The 21,869-nt window shown below is 37.7% G+C and overlaps 1 protein-coding gene across 5 annotated transcripts in view; it reads right to left on the bottom strand.

The window, feature by feature from the left end:
- usp19 (ubiquitin specific peptidase 19) overlaps window positions 1-21,779 on the bottom strand; it is a 29,672-nt gene extending 7,893 nt beyond the window's left edge. For 2 of the 5 annotated variants that reach the window (XM_084428363.1, XM_084428361.1), the window contains exons 1-23: window positions 21,375-21,779; window positions 19,252-19,581; window positions 13,151-13,282; window positions 12,576-12,712; window positions 11,718-12,224; window positions 11,316-11,619; window positions 11,035-11,191; window positions 10,885-10,956; window positions 10,668-10,783; window positions 7,314-7,537; window positions 7,004-7,196; window positions 6,777-6,910; window positions 6,508-6,666; window positions 6,145-6,255; window positions 5,745-5,855; window positions 5,502-5,603; window positions 4,252-4,392; window positions 3,992-4,110; window positions 3,732-3,875; window positions 2,296-2,633; window positions 2,101-2,217; window positions 1,795-2,011; window positions 762-914 (exon numbers count right to left, since the gene is read on the bottom strand). In XM_084428363.1, the coding sequence (XP_084284489.1) occupies window positions 762-914; window positions 1,795-2,011; window positions 2,101-2,217; window positions 2,296-2,633; window positions 3,732-3,875; window positions 3,992-4,110; window positions 4,252-4,392; window positions 5,502-5,603; window positions 5,745-5,855; window positions 6,145-6,255; window positions 6,508-6,666; window positions 6,777-6,910; window positions 7,004-7,196; window positions 7,314-7,537; window positions 10,668-10,783; window positions 10,885-10,956; window positions 11,035-11,191; window positions 11,316-11,619; window positions 11,718-12,224; window positions 12,576-12,712; window positions 13,151-13,282; window positions 19,252-19,417 (3,854 nt within the window). In that variant the 5' untranslated portion in view covers window positions 19,418-19,581; window positions 21,375-21,779. Of the gene's footprint in view, window positions 1-761; window positions 915-1,794; window positions 2,012-2,100; window positions 2,218-2,295; window positions 2,634-3,731; window positions 3,876-3,991; window positions 4,111-4,251; window positions 4,393-5,501; window positions 5,604-5,744; window positions 5,856-6,144; window positions 6,256-6,507; window positions 6,667-6,776; window positions 6,911-7,003; window positions 7,197-7,313; window positions 7,538-10,667; window positions 10,784-10,884; window positions 10,957-11,034; window positions 11,192-11,315; window positions 11,620-11,717; window positions 12,225-12,575; window positions 12,713-13,150; window positions 13,283-19,251; window positions 19,582-21,121; window positions 21,212-21,374 lie in introns of those variants that run through there. The other 3 variants (XM_084428365.1, XM_084428362.1, XM_084428364.1) reach the window with 3 other exon arrangements.
- Window positions 21,780-21,869: the final 90 nt, after the last annotated feature.

The following is a 21,869-nucleotide window of genomic DNA, read 5'->3' as shown; positions in this document are numbered from 1 at the left end:
ACTATTCAGCTAAATGACAGTCACAGTTCATACCACCCTTAAACTTGAGACGCCACATGAATTAACAGTATTAATAACATTAACATTATTGCATTTTAAAATGTTTAATTTGTATAAAAATAACTAACTTGTTTCAACCATTCATAACATATTCCAATTTATTTGTATAGCAAACTTCATAAAAATAATATATATTATAATATATATATACATACATACATAATAAACCAACTTAAAAAATGAGTAAAAACTATCATAGTATCTCAATCAAACTAAAATAACACTGGTTTGGGGTCAATAAGATTTTTTTCAAGTGTTAAATTAACACTTGTTCAGCAAGGACGCATCAAATTGGTTTAAAAGTGACAGTAAAGGCATTTATAGCGGTACAAAATATTTCTATTTTAAATAAATGTAGGTCTTTTAAATGTTCTATTCATCAAAGAATCTTGAAAAATATCTCTGTTTTCAACATTTATAATAAGAAATGTTTATTGAGCAGCAAATCAGAATGAATCTGAATGATTTCATGTGACACTGAAGACTTGAGTAATGGCTGCTGAAAATTCAGCTTTGCCATCATAGATGAACTACATTTTAAATTGTAATATTTCACAATATTACTGTTTTACTGTATTTTTGATCAAATAAATGTAGCCTGGGTGAGCATAAAAGACTTTTCCACAACATTTTTAAAAAATCTTACAGACCCAAAACTTTTGAACCCCTGTGCTAGTGAATATCTGTGAGACTGAGTGTACCTGACTGGGAAATCGACCATATCATTAATCTTGTCCCTCCATATGAAGCTCCTAAATGAGAAGCGCTTAAGCTGGATGATGAGCACGTTGGGAAGGCGCCAAAGCAGCAGTTGTTTAGAGGCCTCCCTGTGTTGCTGACACTTAGGACAGTACCTGAACCACAATAAAAGAAGATTTAAATGGGCCAATAATATTGATGATGCCATTTAAAGTGCCCCTATTATGCTATATTAAAGGTTTCTAATTTTGTTTCTTCAACAATAGGTTTACATGCTACAATGAAAGTATTTTTTGACATTGGATGCATCCCCTCTTTTCTCAGTGTCTGAAACGGTTCAAAACCGCTTTCTTAGTGCAGAAAACAGCGTCTTCTCGAAATGATGATAACACGAACCAAATTTTTCAAGGTCTTGAGGGCAGGTCAAAGATGTTGTTCGCAGGCAGCCAATGAAGACTATAAGCTGGCACTATGCAAATGTGTTACAAACCCATGTAGGTCTGTAACAGAAAGTGAGAGTGGAATAGGGTATATGTCGAACGTCGCATGACGAAACCGGAAACCTGGTCTCATCGCATCCGCTTGTCATAGAAAGTGTTAACAGCCGTATGAACTGACGCCGATATCTATGGAATTTTAAGGTAATCAGCTAACCTACCTATCTCACTTTGTTATTGGCGTTTTATTCTATTTAAATATCTAAACGTTAGTGTGAAGAATTTTTTTTTTTTTTACTTTTAAATATCGATCTTCACATGCGAGGGACATTGGTTATGATCATCTTTGCTCGCTCCTTTTAAGTTATCTTGAGTAAAACAGTAAAAAAATGCAAGAAGCACATACAAAAGACCTGAACCGGAAGCGATGCGTTCTGTTTTCCGGTTTCGTAATGCGACGTTCGACATATACCCTATTGCTGACGACTCGTTTTGGCAGTTCAGAATCAAAATCGAAAAAGCATAATGGGGCACATTAAACACCTTGTTAACTGCACTTCATGCTTCAAGAGTTTGAAATTGACGTGTGTGTCCGTACCATGCCTCTTCAGGTGCCAGCACCTCAGGTTTGGTAAAGAGGTTCAGGCACTGCTCTAAGGTGAAGTGTCCTGCCCTGGATGTCTCCGTAGCAGAGCCCGGGTCTTCATCAAACTCCAGCTCTTTAGAGCGCACCAGTACATATTCCTTCAGCCGCTCATTGTTCTTCCACACCAGCTCCAGCGTGCAGTCATCAGGCAGCTCCAGTGCCACATCACCTGTAGGTGGCGCCAAGATGATGAAGATATGCTTCTCTAAGTAACACACGCATTTTAAAAACACATCCATCCAAAAACCTCTGACTGACCTTTGTCCTCAAGTTTTTTGTCCTCCTTTTGGTTTGTTTCCAGAATGGTGATGTAGAATTGAGACGCACTTCCACTTCCAGACTCTGCTGAAGGCTGCTGATACCCAGTCACTATAGCTATCAATGAACATACAATGATGGACTATTCCTCCACAACAAACAAAGACTTCAGCAAAGAGCTTTAGACCAACATACCTTCCGGTTTAATAGCCTTTTCACATGATGTTTCTTTCTCCAACAAAGAATCTTGGGAGCTGGTGGCAAGCTCACAGCATCCCGAGTCACTGGTGCGTGTGGAGAGGGTGTCCCCATCTCCTGCGGAGAGCATAGACACGGTCTCTGTGCGCGGGGCTGTGACAGAATCACCCTGTTCCATGCAGTTTTCTCCTTCTCCTGCAGATGACGGCTCTTCCTCCTGCTGTTGAAACTCTGAGGCACTGCTCGCCGTGGAGGTCAGGTCAACACGGGACAGGCTGGCCTCTGGGGACGTCCTACCGGACTGGAAAGGTGGCTGGAACACATTGACAGAGTACCTGCACATAGAAATGAAGGGTTACACAGTGCTGCTGGTTCCTACTTTTTCTTTTTGTCAGCATACTCCAATCTATTTGCTAAAAGTACATAAATAAAATGCTTTTGATACAATTCAGTATTTTAATAAAAATAATAATACAGTTAAATCCTTTATAAGTAAATGCTATAATAAATACACAGACAAATAAAAAAATCCTATAAAATGTTATCACAAATATAACAAAAATATTATTTTTATAAAAATAAGTATATTAAATATAAAACGGATATAAACTATTAAAAATAATCAGACAAATACATTTATAAAAGTCACCAATAAATTCTACAACTAGACAAATAAAATTAAAATAAACAAAAATAAAATGCTGTAAAATAGACAAGTTAATACATAAATTACATCAATAATTGCTATAATGAATACAAATGCAACATGCTCACAAAAATGCTAGCAAAAATATAAAGTATATATTTATATTAAATATAAATGCTATAGAATATACAGACAAATAAATAATGTATAAATAAATTACATCAATAAACATACAACATAGACATACAATATAATGTTCACAAAAATACAAAATATAAATATTATAAAAAATACAAATAAATACTAAAATGCATAAAATGCATAAAATGCATAAAATACTAAAATACCCTACATTGCACCTAGGGTACGTTTACACGACAACGATGGAAAAGTTTTTACTTAAAATTTTTTCGTGCACAGACGACAATGTTGTCAAAACTATCCCCGTTCACACGGATCTACGAAAACGATTGAAAACACAGTATTATGCTGCCAGGCCAGTAGGTGGTGATGTTAATTTGTAAAGAAACACTACGTGCCTGTAGACTAAACACATAATATACATGCGAGTAACGTCATCGTTTTCACAAATTTGCATTTTTGTAGTTTACATGGAGGCAATGACGCAATCGTTTTCAAATCTAGGCCTCCAGATTGCCAAAATGCATAAAAAGTTAGCTGTTTAAGTTGAAAATGGTGTCGTGTAAACTTCCCCTTACTTCTAAAGCTGACCCAATTACCAAAATACACAAATGAGTAAATAATTCTGAATCTAGTGTAATTATACCTAGAGTAGCCTTCCAGAAGCTGTGTGAGGCGGGTGTAGGTCAGCCTAGACTCAGGCACAGTTATTAAAAACGGCAGTCCAATATTCTCCACATTGGGCCGGCACATGGTCTTGTGACTAAGCCAGTGGTTTTTCTGGCAGGCCCTGTAATCAGAGGAAAGAAACTTGCCACCAACTAAGCCAATACATAGTCTATAAATCCTAAGCATGATCTCAGAGCCAGTACAACACATGCTTCTAATGAACAGATGGAAACTCACTGATTGCAGTAGCCAACACGGTAACAGCGAGTACAGCGCTTAAGCTTCTCGTCGTCAGAGGCAGGAGGCTTCAGGCAGCCAGCACACTTTGTGATTGGGATGCTAGGAACCTGAGGTCTCTGAAGATCAATACCAAGGCACAATCAATACATAAAATCATAGCAAGAGAAAAAGCAACATATACTTCAACAATGCTGACACCAACCCACAAAACCTAAGGGAAAAAAAAGCTGAAAAAATAAGTGATGGAAATGGTGTACCTGTTGGACTTTCAGCAGCACCACCCTCTCTTTGGCGAGATCTTTAGACAACATCTCAAAGCAGAAGAGCAGGTCACTGGACGAGACTGTGTCTAAAGATTGAGATGGTGAAAAGAGTCTGTGGAATCTACCCTTCACCACCTGAGAGAAAATATAGAGGCTTATAAATGGCGTACAAAACTTAGGAATATCACAAGTCACACAAGTCGTAATTAATAGAATTTTATTGTCATCAGATTCTGGCTTCTAACGATTATGAAAACAAGACAATCAAGATAAAACTAATATTGTGGCACATTCTGTTTTAAAATGTTACTGTGGACAAAAATGACGAGCAAGATATTAACAAATTAGTAATGTTTTTTGGAGAAGAAAAATCAGAAGGAAGTTATAAAGTTTCAAATAATCCAATCGGTCAATAATGTCAAGGATTTCCTGTGTGAGCTTTCCTCAAGCATGAATTCAGTGACATTTTAGTCAGAGTAAAATTGACTAAAATTAATAAACAAGACAACAAATTATTGACTAAATTAAAAAGATTTTTTTATTTATTAAAAGACAAAAATTATGACTAATAAAGAACGTGAAAATTAACACTGGAATTGACCCAAGGGCTTAGATTAAATCTTTCGATTTTTTAAACTTAAAAAATGTTTATTTAAAAACAATAATAATAAATTAACATTGAATCATTGTGCCCTCTTTTGGAGTGTTGATTTAAAAATCTGGTGTTCTCTTATATTTTCACATAACTGAACTAATGTTTAGAAATATAATCGATCAAAAATTATTTGAAATTTAGAAATATTTAAAGTATTAAAGTAAAAATTTGTTGACTGAAATGTTGACTGTTCTGGAGTTTTCATGAGAATGTGGCAGTGCTTAACAACATATTACATCTACTGTAGGAAAAAAAATATATATATAAATGATTGATGTGTCCAATGACTAATTGTGTTAATAAAGATTTCAATTTTGACAAAAATAATTGTGATTTTGAATATAATCGAGCAGCCGTGCACACCAGCATATTTTCCAAATCAACTCTAAATATTTTAGAACACAAACAACATGTATCGTAACTGAGTAATTAAATAACAACTGTTTATTTATATTGCTCATGTTTAAATTAATATGTGTGACAAGTTTCTGGGGCATTATATAGTAAAACACATGTTTGCCTCTAGATAATTTGCCATAAAACATGGATCAAACGAGCAAATGAAGGGTTCAGAACAGAATCATCATACCTCTGCCAGCCTCAGATTCTCTGGTTTGGTCCTCACACTGCGGGATATTGAATCCAGAACTTCAGTCGTGCTCGAGTTCTCTTTACTCACACTGACCAAAACCTTCACAAATTGTTGGCAAAGGGCAAACGTTTTATATCAAATATGAATAAAATGAGAATGCCCATCTAAATAAAAATAAACAGATTAAACCCTTCATGCACAGGCTTGCTAAGGAACTTTAGATTTTTATGCTGTTTTTACCTTGACTGGTTTCTTGTGAGGCTCTTTAGCGAAATAGAAAACAGTTAGCACCTTCTGCTTCTGAGGTAGAGGGACAGGCAAGTACAGGAAGGGGTCAAAGGTTATGGAAACCTAAAAAAAAGAAGGAAATAACAAATGAGTAAACTCCCACAACCATACTGCTAACAGATACTGTACATCATTTGCCAAACATCATCAAAAGTAATAAACATTTCCTAACACACAAAGAAGGCTAAAGTGGGGAACAATTAACTCAATTTAGACCTTTTCTAGTTCTATTCTATTTCCCATCCAAAGCATTATGGGGAAGGGGGTCGGTCCCCGCCCATCCTCTCCCTATTCCACCATGAGAAATCTGGTCACCCTAATCATAGGTCTTGTTTTGCTCTTGATGCATTACCTTAGAACACACTGGGCACACCAGCTTTGACTTGTACTGGCCCTGAAAGAGGTCAACAATGAAAGAATCGTTCCTCATTTTATGCCTCTGCCATGCCTCCTCTGCAACAACCTGCCAAACAATAAACAAGAACAACGTTCAGCAGATATGTAACCATACTTGATACAGTGCAGAGACTAAAGCTTGATACCATTAATGAGAATGCTTACATTTGTCAATTGTAAAACTTAAAAAAAAATGTATTTGCTTTTTTCTTGCTATTTGCACACTCTGCTCTAAGTATGCAATCCCTTCCCAAATTCAACTGAAACCATTATAGGTAATATTATTTTGTATGTTTTGAGACAAAAATCAAGAACTCACCTCATCCTGACGGCCGTCTGAGTCAACGGTCTCTGTATATGGTTTGTCTTGGATGCGGTTCAGGTCCTCATGCAGCCCATCCAGCAAGAAAGCCATAAACTCCTGAGCATCGTGCTGCGCGTAGCCTGTAAACTGACTTGCTTTACTGGCAACTATAGCCTATGAAGAGGAATGAAACAACACCCGGTCATTATGGTTTTTTTTAACAATCACATACGGAAAACTACAAGATATGGTATAACAGGACAGTTTTGTTTCTGCAGGGATACCTTTAATTTGGAGGGTTGAAATGCATGATGAGTGCCCTTCCACAGCGCTCGAAGTAGAACAGCAAAGCCAATGGCAAGTCGTCCACCCGTGCCCAATGGGTTATTACAGTTAATCTCTGACTCAAACGCACGGTCTGAAAACAATAAACACCACAAAAATACATAGCTGGGTAAGATACATAACCATATGAAAAGAATCAATTCTCATCAATGAAAATGCCACTGACCGTGGAAATAATCCCTGAGCTCCCGTGTGTTGGAAAGGGACTGGATCACACTGTTCATAAAGCAAGTATTTCCCAGATTGACCAGTCCAGTGAAGCCAGGGAGACACACCTTCTTCTCCTCCACTTCTTCAGCTCTCTCACTGCCTGCAGGAGGAGTGTGAGTCATGGGCTGCACCATGCAGGTGGGCTTGGGCTGTGGACAGACGAAAAGACAAGTCATATCTAACAGGCTTGAGACCAGTTATGGTCCACTAGATTATCATATGTGACATGAACATGATGACACATTCCTTATTGTCTGCTATAGTACCGTTGCAACAGTTGGTTCCTGTTTGAGGGACATTTGTTCTTGGACTGAGCGAGGGGCCACGGCATCCAGGCCGGAATCCTCTGAGGCTCGAGGGGGTTTGGCTTTCTCCTCTCCCACACGTGGTTCTTCTTTAGCAGGAAGTGCATGCTGGCTGCTTCCAGGCTGACTCTTCTCAAGTGTGGAAGGGCTGGAGGGCACAGCAACCTTGGCGCCCCCCACTGCACCTTAAACAGACAAAGGAGCTTATGGTTAGCATTTAAAAGTCAGCTTCAACAATTTCTTATCAATATCAATGTTGTTGTACTGCTTAATATTTTTGTGGAAACCATGATGTATTTTTTCAGGATTTATATGAATAGAAATAAAAAACAGCATTTATTTGAAATAAAAATCTTTTGTCTCAAACGGTAGTGTATATATTGTTATAACATAAACGTAACTGAATAATTATAACTTACATTTGTAAAAAGTTAGGCTGCGTATTGGAAACCACCTCATGATGCAATTAATTTTGTGATGCATTACTATATAACATTGTATATAATCGGACTGGCAAAGCCCTAGTAAAACGCAATATTGAAGAGGTAGTTAAATTTGAGAGAAGGCTATGTAGAGCAGTGTGGGTCAGGAGCCTGGCATAAAGACAAGAAGTCAAGAGCACATTGGCACATTTGGCTTGACCCAGTCTCGCGCTCGTATCGAGTTACTAGATCACTCCCTGTAGTCACATTCCCATTTTTGACTGGTTCCCTCATTTCAGCATGTAAACAAAAACAGTCCAGCTTTTCCACAGTAATAATAACGTGTGCTCCCTATTACACATATCAGAGCTCTCAGAAAATCGATCTAATAATCTAACAGTGAATTTAGCTGACGTAGTTAATATATTGGAATAAAAACAACACCTAGTCTTTTTCACCGCAACTTCAAAGGAAGCAAGACAATGTTGTTGAAACGAGAGCTGGATACCTGAGGTAATACTTCTCACGTCTGTTTTCCATTTCCATTTTCTTGAAAAGGGGCTTGACTTGTCAAATAGTGGTGGATTTTTCTGGACCTCAGCGATTAACTTGCCATTTTAAATGCACGAGCACTTAAATTAGAATGGATTCTGATTGGCTGTCAGTGATTTATTGTTCAACCGTTGGGAAAACAATCGTCTATAAAGTGATCCCAACTATATTGTTTCTCTATATCGTTAAATAGGGCTGGGCAATATATAGAAAATATTTGATCGATAATCGCATTAAAAAATATCGCGATATCCGATTATATCGTCTACCCAAGCCCCGCCCCAAACACGCCCCGCCAGAGACAACACTGCCGACATACACCGTTAACACAAAACATGTTCAGTTTGGCTGCACTTTATCTAATGATAGCCTAGTTATCTGATTCAGCTAGTTTAATTTAATGATTGAAACGTTAAAAGTTTTACTTCGGTTAGTCTGAGCTTGAACGAACATAAAACATTAGCTTTGCTGTTATGTTAGTGTTGCTAATAATTTCCACACTGTTACTATCGCATCTGTGTTTGAAATGAATTTCGTTTCGCGACTCGCGAGAAGTGTTGAATACTGAACAGAACAGAACCTAATTTGGTGATTATAAGATTTGTGAATGCATGTCATAGCTGTGTCTTGCCTATTTTTTTTTCTCCATAAGGTCCGATGTTTCTCTTTCTTTTTTGGCGTAATCACCTGATTTAATAATAAGTTTAATTTCCTAATTATAACATGTAGTGCTGTTTTTAAACTTGTATTCAAACTATAATATATTTGTTATTTGTCTAAAATTAGGGATTAAAAACGAATTGGTTCATTCTGCATGAGCAAAAAACTTTTTTTTCCCCTCCTCCTTTCTGGTTTTAGAGTTCCAAGGTCACAAGCCACTTACGAAATAAAAACTACTGCTTTATTTATTTAGAAACAAAAGTAAGTAAGAATGATATTTGTGTGTTTATTTTTTTAATTTAAAGCAAAGTATAATGCTCCCAATATGCTGTAACGGAGCTACCAACATTTTAAACTCAGAACGCGTGCATGACGTTCAAAGGAACGCAATTTCTTCATTGCAATATAACGGAATTTTAATTTTAATTAGGCTACAATGGTCATGTTTGTGATTTTTGATTAGGCCTATTTATTATGTGCAACATTTAAATTAATAATCAGTAACAGGTGAAGTTACTTTTATTAGACTGCAGACCAAAATAAAATAGACCTAGGCTACTTGATAATATAATTTTTTTTTAAATTGGAGATATATCTGCAATTCTGAATTAACAGCAGTTACATTTTTTTCGTCTGCAGAACAAAATAAACCGTATAAAAATGAATAGCATACGAATACTTTTTTTTTATATAAAGATCAAGAAATCCAGAAAAAATATTTAACAAAATAACAAAAGTAAAAATAGGCTAAAATGATGTTTGACAGGGAACGCATCTCAAAGTCGCGGCTACACAGACACGTTGCCGTAAGAGCTGTCAGCGCCGAACAACAGGCAAATAAAATATTAAGCTCATTAAAGTTACAAAAGTTCAGTGAGTGATTTTCTTTTTCTTTTGTTCTTTGATCAACATTAATGGTGGCAGCGAGTATAGGCTGTCAATGCACTGATTCAATAGACATAGGCCTACTGTTTTACTTTCTCAGCCGTTTAAAGACAAAACCGACTGTGTTTACAGGGATATTTTGTGTGCTGACGTCTTTCCGTGGTTGAAACAAGAATTCTTCTGATGTTTATTCATGTTTATTTGATGCTATAAATCAACTAGAAGGATAATTGTGTGATATAATTGTGTGTGTAGGCTATTTGTCCGTGCACTATGTGAGAGGCGGCTCTTTGGCGCAGCACATAAAACAACACACATGCAGAAGTGTTCTCTTGCGTCTTGTGCTTAAAGAATGCTATCAAGAAGAATCGATTTTCTATACCTAACCCTACTAACTACTATAGAAAATATTTAATTCATGCTATAAATATGTGTATAACTATAGGGTTATGTGAAATATATTTGTCATTTTTTGACGATTATCGTCTGGAAACAGACTGTTATAATCGACATTGCGATACTTGCGAGACATCGTCTATATACAATAATATCGTCATATCGCCCAGCCCTATCGTTATAGCTGTGGTGTGAACTCTGCTATTCTTTAATATTGAGAACGAATTTTAGAACTATATCTTTATCGTTAACGTCCTTGGTGTGAACAGGCCTTTAGTCATGGACACAGTTCAGGCAGCTATCGCTTTGGAGATGTAAGACATCATGAAATGCAGACAAATTCATGTGTGTTTGTTTGTAAAAGACTGTTTCAGAAGCAAAAAGAATCCAGGCAGCAGACCTTGTGTGGCAGGGGCCTCCAGACCCCCCCAGCGCTGACTGTGTCTTTTCTTCAGGGTGATGTCGATTCGGGACGGAGTAAAGGCATAGCTGGACTGATCTGGCTGGATTAGATTCCTGAAACATCAGCAGATGGAACCAATGAAGAAACCCTCAGAAACACACTCTTGACTAGTAGTGGATCGAAGGAGATTAGGATGTCCATCAGACAATCTTACCTGAGTTTAACCTGCCATTTAAAGACAGTGTTTGGTCCGCAATCCGGATGAAGGCGCAAAAAGTTGGGATCACTGTGGACGGTTTCAACAATTAATGGAAACTTAAGAGTTACTCATGAGGAAACTCGTGTGTGCGGCTGAATCTCTCACCTGGTCTGGAAGATAAGAGTAAAGTCTTGTTCCCTGAACAGCACCCTGGAGGTCTGCCGGCAAATTTCTTTCAAGTAGACGTTAACAACCATCAAGTCTGTCCCTTTCTCATACGAGTCATTCTTCACAAACTTCAAGTTCACCATTGGCTCCGGACCTTAGCACACATCAGTCATGAGAGAGAAAAAAAAAGGTTCAAAGGTTTTGAGTCAGTACGATTTTTTTTAAAATGTTTTTGAAAAATGATGTGTCACAGTATATTACAAATGTTCTTAACTGACCTCCTGTATCCTCCTCATGGCTCCCTCCATGTGGCTCCTCCTTGGACTTGTCTCTCTTCTCCTCTGAGCAGCTCTTCTGAGGAGACTCTTGTCTCTTTGAGGATGTTGAAACAGGCTCTCCAGACCCTGAATCATGAGATGGAAGCATTTTAGGGATCTGGGTATCAGCCTGTGGCTTCTTTTCCTCTGTCTCATCTGATGCTATCTTTTCAGAGCTTGTTTGCACGGGAGAAGAACTCCTCTCCTGCTGCGTCACCTTTGGCTCACACACGGAGGAAGCAACCTTGCTATCATCTGCTTCAACCTGTAAACAATACAAAACACAGACCACAGGATGTGAGAGATTCTTTCCACCATTCTGTTTCCTGCTGATTATATTTTCATTTTCGAGTGAAGTCTCACCTGAGCACTGCTTTTTGGCCTCCTGTCCACTTCTTTTTCTACCTGCGATGCCTGGCATGCTTGACCTTTGCCCTGCATCTGAGCCCTGTTGTCTTTTGCATTGCTAGATGAAGAGGCACCACTGCTTACAGCTGATGTGTGTGTCTTGCCATTAACTGCTTGTTTGGATTTAGACTCCTTCGAGGAGCAGGGAGCTAGAGGGGGCTCCTTTGTGTTTCTAGAGGGTCGTGTGGTGCGCTTTGCGCTGGGCTCATTAATCGGGTCTGCTTTATCGCTTGATTTAATCTCTGCCGCCTTCACGCCTGTGCTCTCAGTGAGCTCCACCTGTTTGCCTTTCATCCCTCGTTTCAACCCTCGGTCGGGTTTACCTCGTTTTTGCTCAGCAGAAGTCACTGGGGGCATTTTTTCAATGGTTTCGCCAGATTTTTCAGACCGCCCTGTGGTTGACTGCTGGTGGTTGCTGCCATTCTCTGTAAGGATGTTCACCGCTTCAGTCTTTTTCTTGTTCTGTTTAATGGGGGAACATGAATAAATAAAGCTTATCTGAGGGATCTCAGACTAGGAAAACATTCATGAATGCTCAAAGCTGCATGTGTGCATGGCCACATAGTTCTGACATTGCTCTTTCAGACCAATTGGAAATCGCCCTCAAAAGGGACGTCTAAATAGGCTAATAAAGAAATTGCATTAGATTAGTCAAGTTTAGTTTTAAAAAATGTACAGAATTTCTTTGTAAGGAATGGCAGCTGTATCTGCCCAATAGGTTAAATTAGTGGGAAGTGTAAAAAAAAAAAGGGGAAAAAAGGAGATGGTCAACAAGAGAAAAATAGTAAAAAAAAAGTGAGCAGGTGTTCTTACAGCGAAGGTGGGCCAGGTGTTGAGGGGGATCTTCTTGTGCATGACAAGCTGCAGAACATTTGTTTTCTCCTTATAAAGCAATTTACTGCAGGAGGCTTCAATCTCTTCGTGGAGATGACAGCTCCATTCACGGCCATCTGAGAACACACAAACATCACAGTACATACACTACTGGTCAAAAGTTTGGAGTTGGTAGGATTTTTTATGTTTTTGAAAGAAGTCTCTTAGGCTTTTCATTTATTTGATCAGAAACACAGTAAGAACAGTGATATTGTGAAATATTATTACAATTTAAAGCATTTATTTGAAATATAATTTTTTTGTAACATTACAAATGTCACTTTTGATCAATTTAATAGTCCTTGCTGAATAAAAGTATTAATTTCCCTCAATGAAAAAAAACAAACAAAAACCAAACATCTTACTGACCCAAACTTTTGAAAAATAGTATACATTACACTCATAACAAAAACCATGACAAGCACAGCACACAATAAGAAAAAAGACAAACATGAACCAAATACGATGGCCACAAGAGTGACCAGTACCCGGCACACATAGCCTACTGTCCTTACCCGGCAAGCGGATGTGGCAGGCGGAATCGGAAAAAGCAGAATCGATATCTTCTACTCTCAGCACCCCAGCATCTCCACAGTTCAGCCTCACAATCACCTCATAAGCATTCTGCTTCCAGTCCAGAAACAAATCTAAACAGAAAAATGTACATTCATGTAAGACTGGATCCATTACAAACACATTACTTAATATCACTGAAGAAAACCCTGACTGTAATTAAAAGTATTATTCCATTAGCAGAGGAAAAACACAAGAACATTAATGTACAGAGAAAACAATGAGCTGCTACAAATTAAAAACAAAAATCAAACCTGATTTCATGATAACGCTACACAATCTGATAGCCTGTCATAGCAGAAAGCCCAACTCCCTTTCGATTTCAAACTGCACTGTTATTGAGTTTAACATAGGTGCATGTGAGCCAGCAGGTCAGAGAGAGCAGGAAAGAGCTAGAAAGAGAGCGTGTTTATCGTTAAGGATCAGGCTTCAGGATCAAGTGACAGCTAGTCCCGTCCCTTTACTCTCTCTCACTGTGACACACAGATCTAAAAGGTCATGAAGACGCCGCAACGCCCCACAGCCGGGTTTCTATTCCACGTGATGTCATCTCCACTCTGCCAGTATCCCATGAGCCTCCCTTACATGTACAAATACAAATCATCAGTCCATCTCCCGTTGTTCGTGTAGGGATGGTGCTCTGAAACATGACATTTCGACAAGAGAAAGACAATGGCGCACCCATATCGAATGCATGTAGAGGCCAATGAGGGAGGAGTGAAGTCTTCTCATGCATGTGCCGGGCAGAGTCACTCCACTGACCTTGACAAAGCACTTCTTTACTGAAGCAGAGACTCACAGGCTTGGATTACAACACTTCAGCACTCAGCACAGCACTGCAGAGGCAAAACACTCAGCAGACAGGGCACAGGCTGGCACACTGAGACAAAAAAAAAGCTAATGTACGTTTATCAAACCTGTAGTCACGTGTCTCAATAACCAATGGTAATCGTAAACTGAAAACTTTTCCAGTAGATTTAAGTGTCAATGTTTTAATTCTGTATTGTGAAGTACATACGAGTGAACCGGTCATTCAAAAAGAAAAATGTAGGGCAGGGGATTTTTTAATCCTCAGAACAGGGGCCGGTTTCACAAAGCTATTTTAGACCGGTCTATAGTGTTAGACAAGTCTAAAATTTGCTCATAGACTAGTCTAATGCAAGTTAGACTGTTTCTCAAAAATAAAGACTGACTTAATTTAGACCAAAAAAATTAGACACCTTACACCCAGGCTAACTTAGGTCTAAGACTCTATGTTACCTTGGCAACCAGCAGTAACAATCAGTTAAAAGGGAAAATGGCTCATAATTTAAACATTTCTTCTTGTTACTACATTCTCCGCTAAATTTCCCAAGTAAAATGTCCTTGTAACTGTTATACTCCTCCAACAAACACATATTTTCCGCTATTTTCTATTGTTTAAAAGCAATTTTTCCTGAAGATTTATCTTGAAAACGGAGACAAAATGCAACAATTTAAGATTTTCCTCAAGCTCGTTCCAAATCTGCGGACCTCTACAGACTACACTCAGGCTCGTACATTTCAATCGTCTTATTTTACCAGTAATTAAAGGGATAGTTCACTTTGAAATTAAATTTTGGTATGTTTTAGCTTACCTCAAGGGCATCCAAGATGTAGGTGTCTTTTTTTCCGCAGTAGTTTCAATTTTGATATTTTTAGGTCAAACCGTTCTTGTCTGTCAGTCATATAATGCAGGTCTATGGTCACTGTCTTAAAGAGCATGCACAGTCCAAATTAAAACAATTCCCCGTCGTCCAAATTAAACAATTCCCCATCGTAAGTACACATTGATGGCCTAAGACACGAAACGAGCGGTTTATGTGAGAAAACAAACAGTATTTATATTGTTTTTACCTCTTATACACAGCCATGTCCAAGTGATCTGAGGGCGCGCGCGCATCCTGGTGTGTGACGTGTACGCAGACTGGTGCATAGATATATATACACTAGATGTTGCCTTAAAGACATTCGTTCCAATGAACTGCCGTAGACAAGGCGACATCTAGTGTATATATATCTATGCACCAGTCTGCGTACACGTCAGATCAGATCACTTGGACGTGGCTGTGTATAAGAGGTAAAAACGATATAAATACTGTTCGTTTTCTCACACAAACCGCTCGTTTCGTGTCTTAGGCCATCAATGTGTACTTACGATGGGGAATTGTTTAATTTGGACGACGGGAAATTGTTTTAATTTGGACTCTGTGCATGCTCTTTAAGACAGTGACCATAGACCTGCATTATATGACTGACAGACAAGAACGGTTTGACCTAAAAATATCAAAATTGAAACTACTGCGGAAACAAAGACACCTAAATCTTGGATGCCCTTGAGGTAAGCTAAAACATACCAAAATTTAATTTCAAAGTGAACTATCCCTTTAAATGTTTTTCCCTTGTGTGATATGTATGCTGGGGTCGACTGATTGGGACAAGTTCACACAATTGGTAATTTAACTTATGAACAACCTGGAATATCATACAGGCATTATGAAAAACATTATATTCGGTAAGTCTTAATAAACCAAGACGATGAAACAATGGACGCGAGGGGGTATTTGGCTCAGACCACGTTAATACCCGTATAATTTTTTTCTGTAAAGACTATTTTTTTCAGGTAGCTAGTAAAAGTATTACACCATATGACATTACAATCATTTAAATGAGACTCAAACAAGGTTTTATATGACAAGTGCTGACTGTGGAAGAAAATTTCATACTTTGAAAAATAATCCAACGTATTTTGATAATTTTTTTATTAACTGATCAATATGATATTTAAATTGTAGACATTCATCAATAAAGACTCCGAGAAATTTAGTGGTGTTTACTCTTTCAATAATTTGTTCATTAGACTAGTCTATGAGCAAATTTTAGACTTGTCTAACACTATAGACCGGTCTAAAATAGCTTTGTGAAACCTTGCAATTTCAAGTTTATATCTCACAATTCTGAGGAAAAAAATCAGAATTGCGGAATATAAACTTGCAATTGTGAGAGAAAATAGTCAGAATTGTGAGATAAAAAGACAAAATATTGTTTTTTTATTCTGTGGCAGAAAGAATCTTCCATAAATGTGCAGCTTAATAATTAGCGCAAAACAACGATGAAAACCATGACTATGTAAGTCACAATTTAACCAGTATTAATTTGTGAGCCAGCAAAAGTAGAAATAAAGGTAGAAATAAAACTTTCAAAAGCAGAAATAAAACAATAGGTCTGCATTACAGCTATCTGAAAGTTAAACAAAAACAATCTGTAACAGTAATAAAGCAATAACAATATATCTCTTGCCTGGTCAACTGAAGTATATTCAACAAAGTCTAAGAAGCTGCCGCCATATACTTTAAGATTAAGGTTCTCCATGAATGCCAAGGACATGATAACTTTGAAAAGCCATCAATAACCAAACAAATTATTACTTATGGACTTACATAAACATCCAACAGAGAAAATAAGGCTCATTTAACAGCTGTCAGTGATGTGAAATCATACATATCTGAAAAAACATCTGAGATCACAGCATTCAAAATCCCCTTATTGTTGTAGTTTAACTTTCATTATCACTTTGTTTTGTTCAAAGACAATTACCAAAAGATGATTATCAGAAATGTCAGCCTAAATGAAACTGGATTCACAACATACATACTAGGGCTGAACGATATTCTGTTTTAACATCGACATCGCGATGTGCGAATGAGCGATAGTCACATCGCCGGAACATGCGATGTGAAGGGTAACGTTAGTAGCACACAGTAAACACGAGATTGTTGTATGGCTTTTTGCTGGGGTGACATACGCGTTCCGCGTGCATGCACAGTGATTGGTTCGCTGTGCCGCAGCTCACTGCTCACAGCCAACATTCACTGGCAATCCTATAGCTAAAAATGCGCTACGAAGAGGATCCGCCGCAAAAAAGTCAAAATCAGCTATTTGGGACTAGCCTATTTCGTCTACAAAAAGGAGGATGTTGACCAAAAAGAGGTAGGCTACTTTGCTGGAGTGTTATAAAGTTGTGGATGTTTTTTTTTTTTTTAAGTCGTTTATTTTTCGTGTTCGCATTTATGAGGAAAAAACAATGTTATTAAGGACGCGACCGTTATGAAAGCGGCAGTAAAAGACTGCTTTAAAACTTTCACAGATACCTCAAACAGAAAGCACAAAGCCTTTCTTTAAAACGAATTTCGTTTCGTATTAATTGTATCTTAATTTTAATCAGTAGGCTATTTCATTATCCAATTTATGGCAGCCAGCGACTGAACTGGAGATCATCCATGAACCGCAAATCAGCATAAAAGGTAGCCTACTCGCCTCACACACCTAATAATAATAATGATAATAATAATAATAATAAAATAGAAATATTACTATTATCTACAGAAATCTCTACTTTTAAACAGAACCATTAAAAAAATAATAATAATAGCCTAATCTGTATGAAAAGTGCATTTCTCCCGATCACTGCTGCGAAGATCGCGAGTCAGTATTGTCAACTTAATCTTTACAGAAAACACTTGTTTATTAATAAACAATTAAAATTTCACATCGCAATATTTTACATATTATTAATCATTACTTTTGCTGGTTATAGGTGCCGTTTACATGAACGCGTCACTGAATCAGCACAGAAAACATAGTTTTTCGGGTCCTAGAACCTGAAGAACGTTAGGTCCTGTGAAGAACGTTCACCGAATTCTGAGAGAAATATGTTTCTGGAATAAAATATTAAGTGGCCTTTTTTTTACTTGTTTACTAAGCTTGCTTATTAGTGAAATTATTAATAACATGGAATGGTAATTATTGACTTTAGCCTGGATTGATGGCTCGCAATATCGCGATATATATCGTTGGGAAAAAAAATATCGCAATGTAATTTTTTTCCAATATCGTGCAGCCCTAATACATACCAACTAAAACATGCTTCTAATGCCACACAACAACCAATTCAATAGGCTAGCTATAGAAATAGTGACATAGCTAAATCAATAGGGACTACCATAGCAGAACAATTACGTAAGTTCAGTACGTTTCACAGAGTTAATGTCTGTTAACTTCCCGCCCCGGTTCCCTGTTTACCACACTACGCAAAATATTGGAATCTTCCCAGCTCTGCAAACGAAAACAGGACAAGGACTATGCCTTTAATGACTTTAACCTCTAGCTATGGGCCAGACTGCATTTTATAACAGTCAAAAGAACACTGCACCACAGACACTTTCTTTCGGTTCATGTTACATTAGATACCACTGCAGTAAAACAATTATCCCATACTATATTTTTTGCCCAAGCATATGATTCAAATAACTGTCTAGGTCCCAACCAATGGCTTGAGTTCCAAGATTAACGCCTGGCAGAACACCACCAAGCGAAAGGACAAATGAAAAAGATCAAATTAATTGAAGTAAAGGACCTGAGTGAGATAAAGAAATTCAGACCTAATTTGTAGGGGTGTAACGATACCCTCATGTCACGATTCGATACATATCACAATACTGAACTCACGATACGATATTATTGCGACACTCCAAGACATATGATAAAAGGTTAACAAAAATTTTACTGTTTATTAAACTGATAAATTAGATATTACATTGTGTGTATAAATGAATATTCTTGGACTTGGTGCTGGAAACCCAAAGCACAGGAAAATAGAGACACCAGAATAATTCATGATTCTGAAGCTGAAAATACATTTTATTGTTATTTTATTATAGTTATTTTAGACGAATATGTTTCTCTGTCACTGACTAGATACATTTAAAATAATGTAGGCCACTTTTTAACACAGATATTCCCCTATTGCATTATTTTACATTATATTCAACATTATATATAATATTTTAATGTAGTACTGACACTAAAACTCTGAAAACTTAAAAATTTTCTCACATAGTAATTTTTATTTTGGGTGAACTATTCACGATACATATTGTTGCATTTTTGTATTGCGATATATTGTGACATGATATATTGTTACACCCCTAAATTTGAGTGTTTACAAACCATGTCCTCTCCTCACCTTTCCTAGTCTCTGTGCTGTTGGCTGAGGCTGCCCGCTTGGCCTCCTTGCTCTCCTGGTTGACTCTGTCCTTCTGCTTCTTCTTGCTGGTGCTGACCGCATCGTCAGGTCCTCTCTGACCTCGCCTCCGGCCCGATTCACTGGGTCCCGTACTGCTGCTGGCCATCTTCAGCCACTTGCCGCTAATGGGTCGGCCGTCTCTTACCTCGCTCCCGCTGCCGGAGCTGCTTCCACAGGGATCTGGATCTGAGCTGGGCCGTTTCCTGCCCGGTCCAGCTATCTTGGCGGTGTTTCAAGTGAGAGCACTCCCAGAAGAGAATCAGAGGGAGACTGCAAACAAAAACAACAGTCATGCATGTAAGGGTTAGGTGGTAGGGGTGGGAATCACCAGGGGCCCAACAATACGATATTATCACGATATGATGCAATTAGGACTTGAAACATTTTACAATATGCTGAGTATTCCAATTATATATATTGCGATTTAATGCCTTTTTTCAACTGCAAATGTCCCAAGAGAAAAACTGTCTACATAAGTTTCATCTAATTTTCTCTTTTCCTATTTGTTGAATATGTTAAACAAAGTGTATTTTGATGTAAAAAAATAAATAAATCCATTAAAGTTACGGTAAAAAACTGGCAGCTGTGGTTGCCAGAAATCTACTGTAAAAAATACAGTAGCAACATTTTAGGTTTTACAGACTTAACTTAAATTTACAGTAAAAAAAAGATTTCATTATCTGATATAATGTTAATTTACTGATCTATATACGTACTTATATCTAGCCTATTTTGTACAATTGTAATACACTGACACCCACCAATCACAGTGGTGATGAGAGTCACATGATGAATCAAAGCGCATCACAAACAGCTTTTTCACAAGAAAGTTAATATTAATATATAAAAGTTGCAGTGTCATTCACACAAATACTAAACACCATCATAGTAACATTTTAAAATGCAATAAACATTAATTTAACAACATTAAATGTGACATAAAACTCTGATGTACATAACTGATTAGAAAAAACAAAGAAAAACAGTAATTTCAAAAAAAATATGTCTCTATGGTTTTTTTACTGTAAATTATACAATGACGTCCTTTTTCACTTCCAAAAACTGACTATTAACGGTATTTTACTGTAAAATTACATTAAATGTACGGTTAGATCTATCACAATCATTCACCGTATATAGTACGGAAACTTTCTGTTAACCAATTAACAGGTTTTCACTGTAGCATTTTACGGTCTTTTACCGTTAAAATCACGATTATTTTTACAGTGTGAGAATATCGTATTGTCACTTATCGTTAGCCTCATAGCATAATTGCCTAATATATATATTTTTTTAAAGGACTTAGGCAATTATGCTATGAGGCTAACGTTATGTTTATTGATTCGAATTGGATTGGCAATATGAAAAAGGAAAAAGCACCTCTTGTTTTAATGTCAAATGTTCAAATAAACCTTTTTGATTAGTGAATGTTTATTGGAAAACATGATTAAACGTCAAGCCACCAACACCGGTTAATGTCAGTGTCCTCACACTTCGATGTCATTATCCCAATATATGGTGAATTTGGCGAAAGAAGATATCTTTGACTTCAGTCATTTTTATATTTCCTTATGTTTTTCATTTTAGTTGTCATACGAGAAAACTATGTCCATGGAAACTCAAGCAGCTTAAACCCCCATAATGATCGCTAATGCCGCGGTTGCTAACCCGACTAGCTTAGCCTGTTCGGCTATATTCCACACTCAAGTTCTCTTTAACTCAAAACATTTCACCAACAAACTGTCACTTAACGTTAACCTTGTTCTAATGCTGCTAAATATCATTTGTATGAAGTGTGATATATCTTAACTGTGTTGTTTGGTTGTTGGAGATGCCGGTTAGCCGTGTTGTGTGGAGAGCGAGCTAAGGGAACCGAGGCACGAGGCCTCTCGCGCTGCGCCGACTGCCCAGCTAATAACGCGCTTAGCTTCTACTGAGCATGAACACTTCACCCGCAAGGTCGGGTGGTGCGGTATTGTCAAAAGTGTGCTTACCAGCAAGAGAAGTGAGGGCAGTTTACGATATTTTGATATGACAGCAGTTGTTTATAGTTGGAATCTTACTTTTTTTCGTTGCTGTTCTGAAATGACGAGTCGCAACGGCTTGTCCTTTCTTTCGTTCGCGGAGCCGCAGCGACTCTATCTTAATTCAGCACCAGGCTTCGAACACGGCTGCGGGCCGCCGATCTCCCCTGAGCCGCATCAGCTCGCCTCTACAAACTCAATGCTTCTTTATTTCCAAAATAATCCTAACCAGGACCCATTTTGTGGCGTTAAAACTGAAATCAGGCTGATGTAAATACAAACAAAGACGCAAAACGTTGCCCGTCCTTCACTTTATGAGCCGACCGCTGCTCTGTAACTCAGAGAACAAAAACAAACCGGGTAACGACGGCGATCACGGCAACATGCTCCACACACAACACAAACATACACACACACACGAGCCACTTCCGGGCGACCTGGTCCCTGTGCGCTCACAACCATGCGCAGATGAAAACTATTGTTTTGAACAGAATAAATTCTGTTCTTTTGAATGTACCATTTCTTTTTTTTATT

Source organism: Rutilus rutilus (genome assembly GCF_951802725.1).
Source record: "Rutilus rutilus genome assembly, chromosome: 13".
NCBI classification, from domain to species: Eukaryota; Metazoa; Chordata; class Actinopteri; order Cypriniformes; family Leuciscidae; genus Rutilus; species Rutilus rutilus.
Note: the sequence above shows the minus strand (reverse complement) of the source record. Positions and strands in the feature narration are given on the sequence as shown.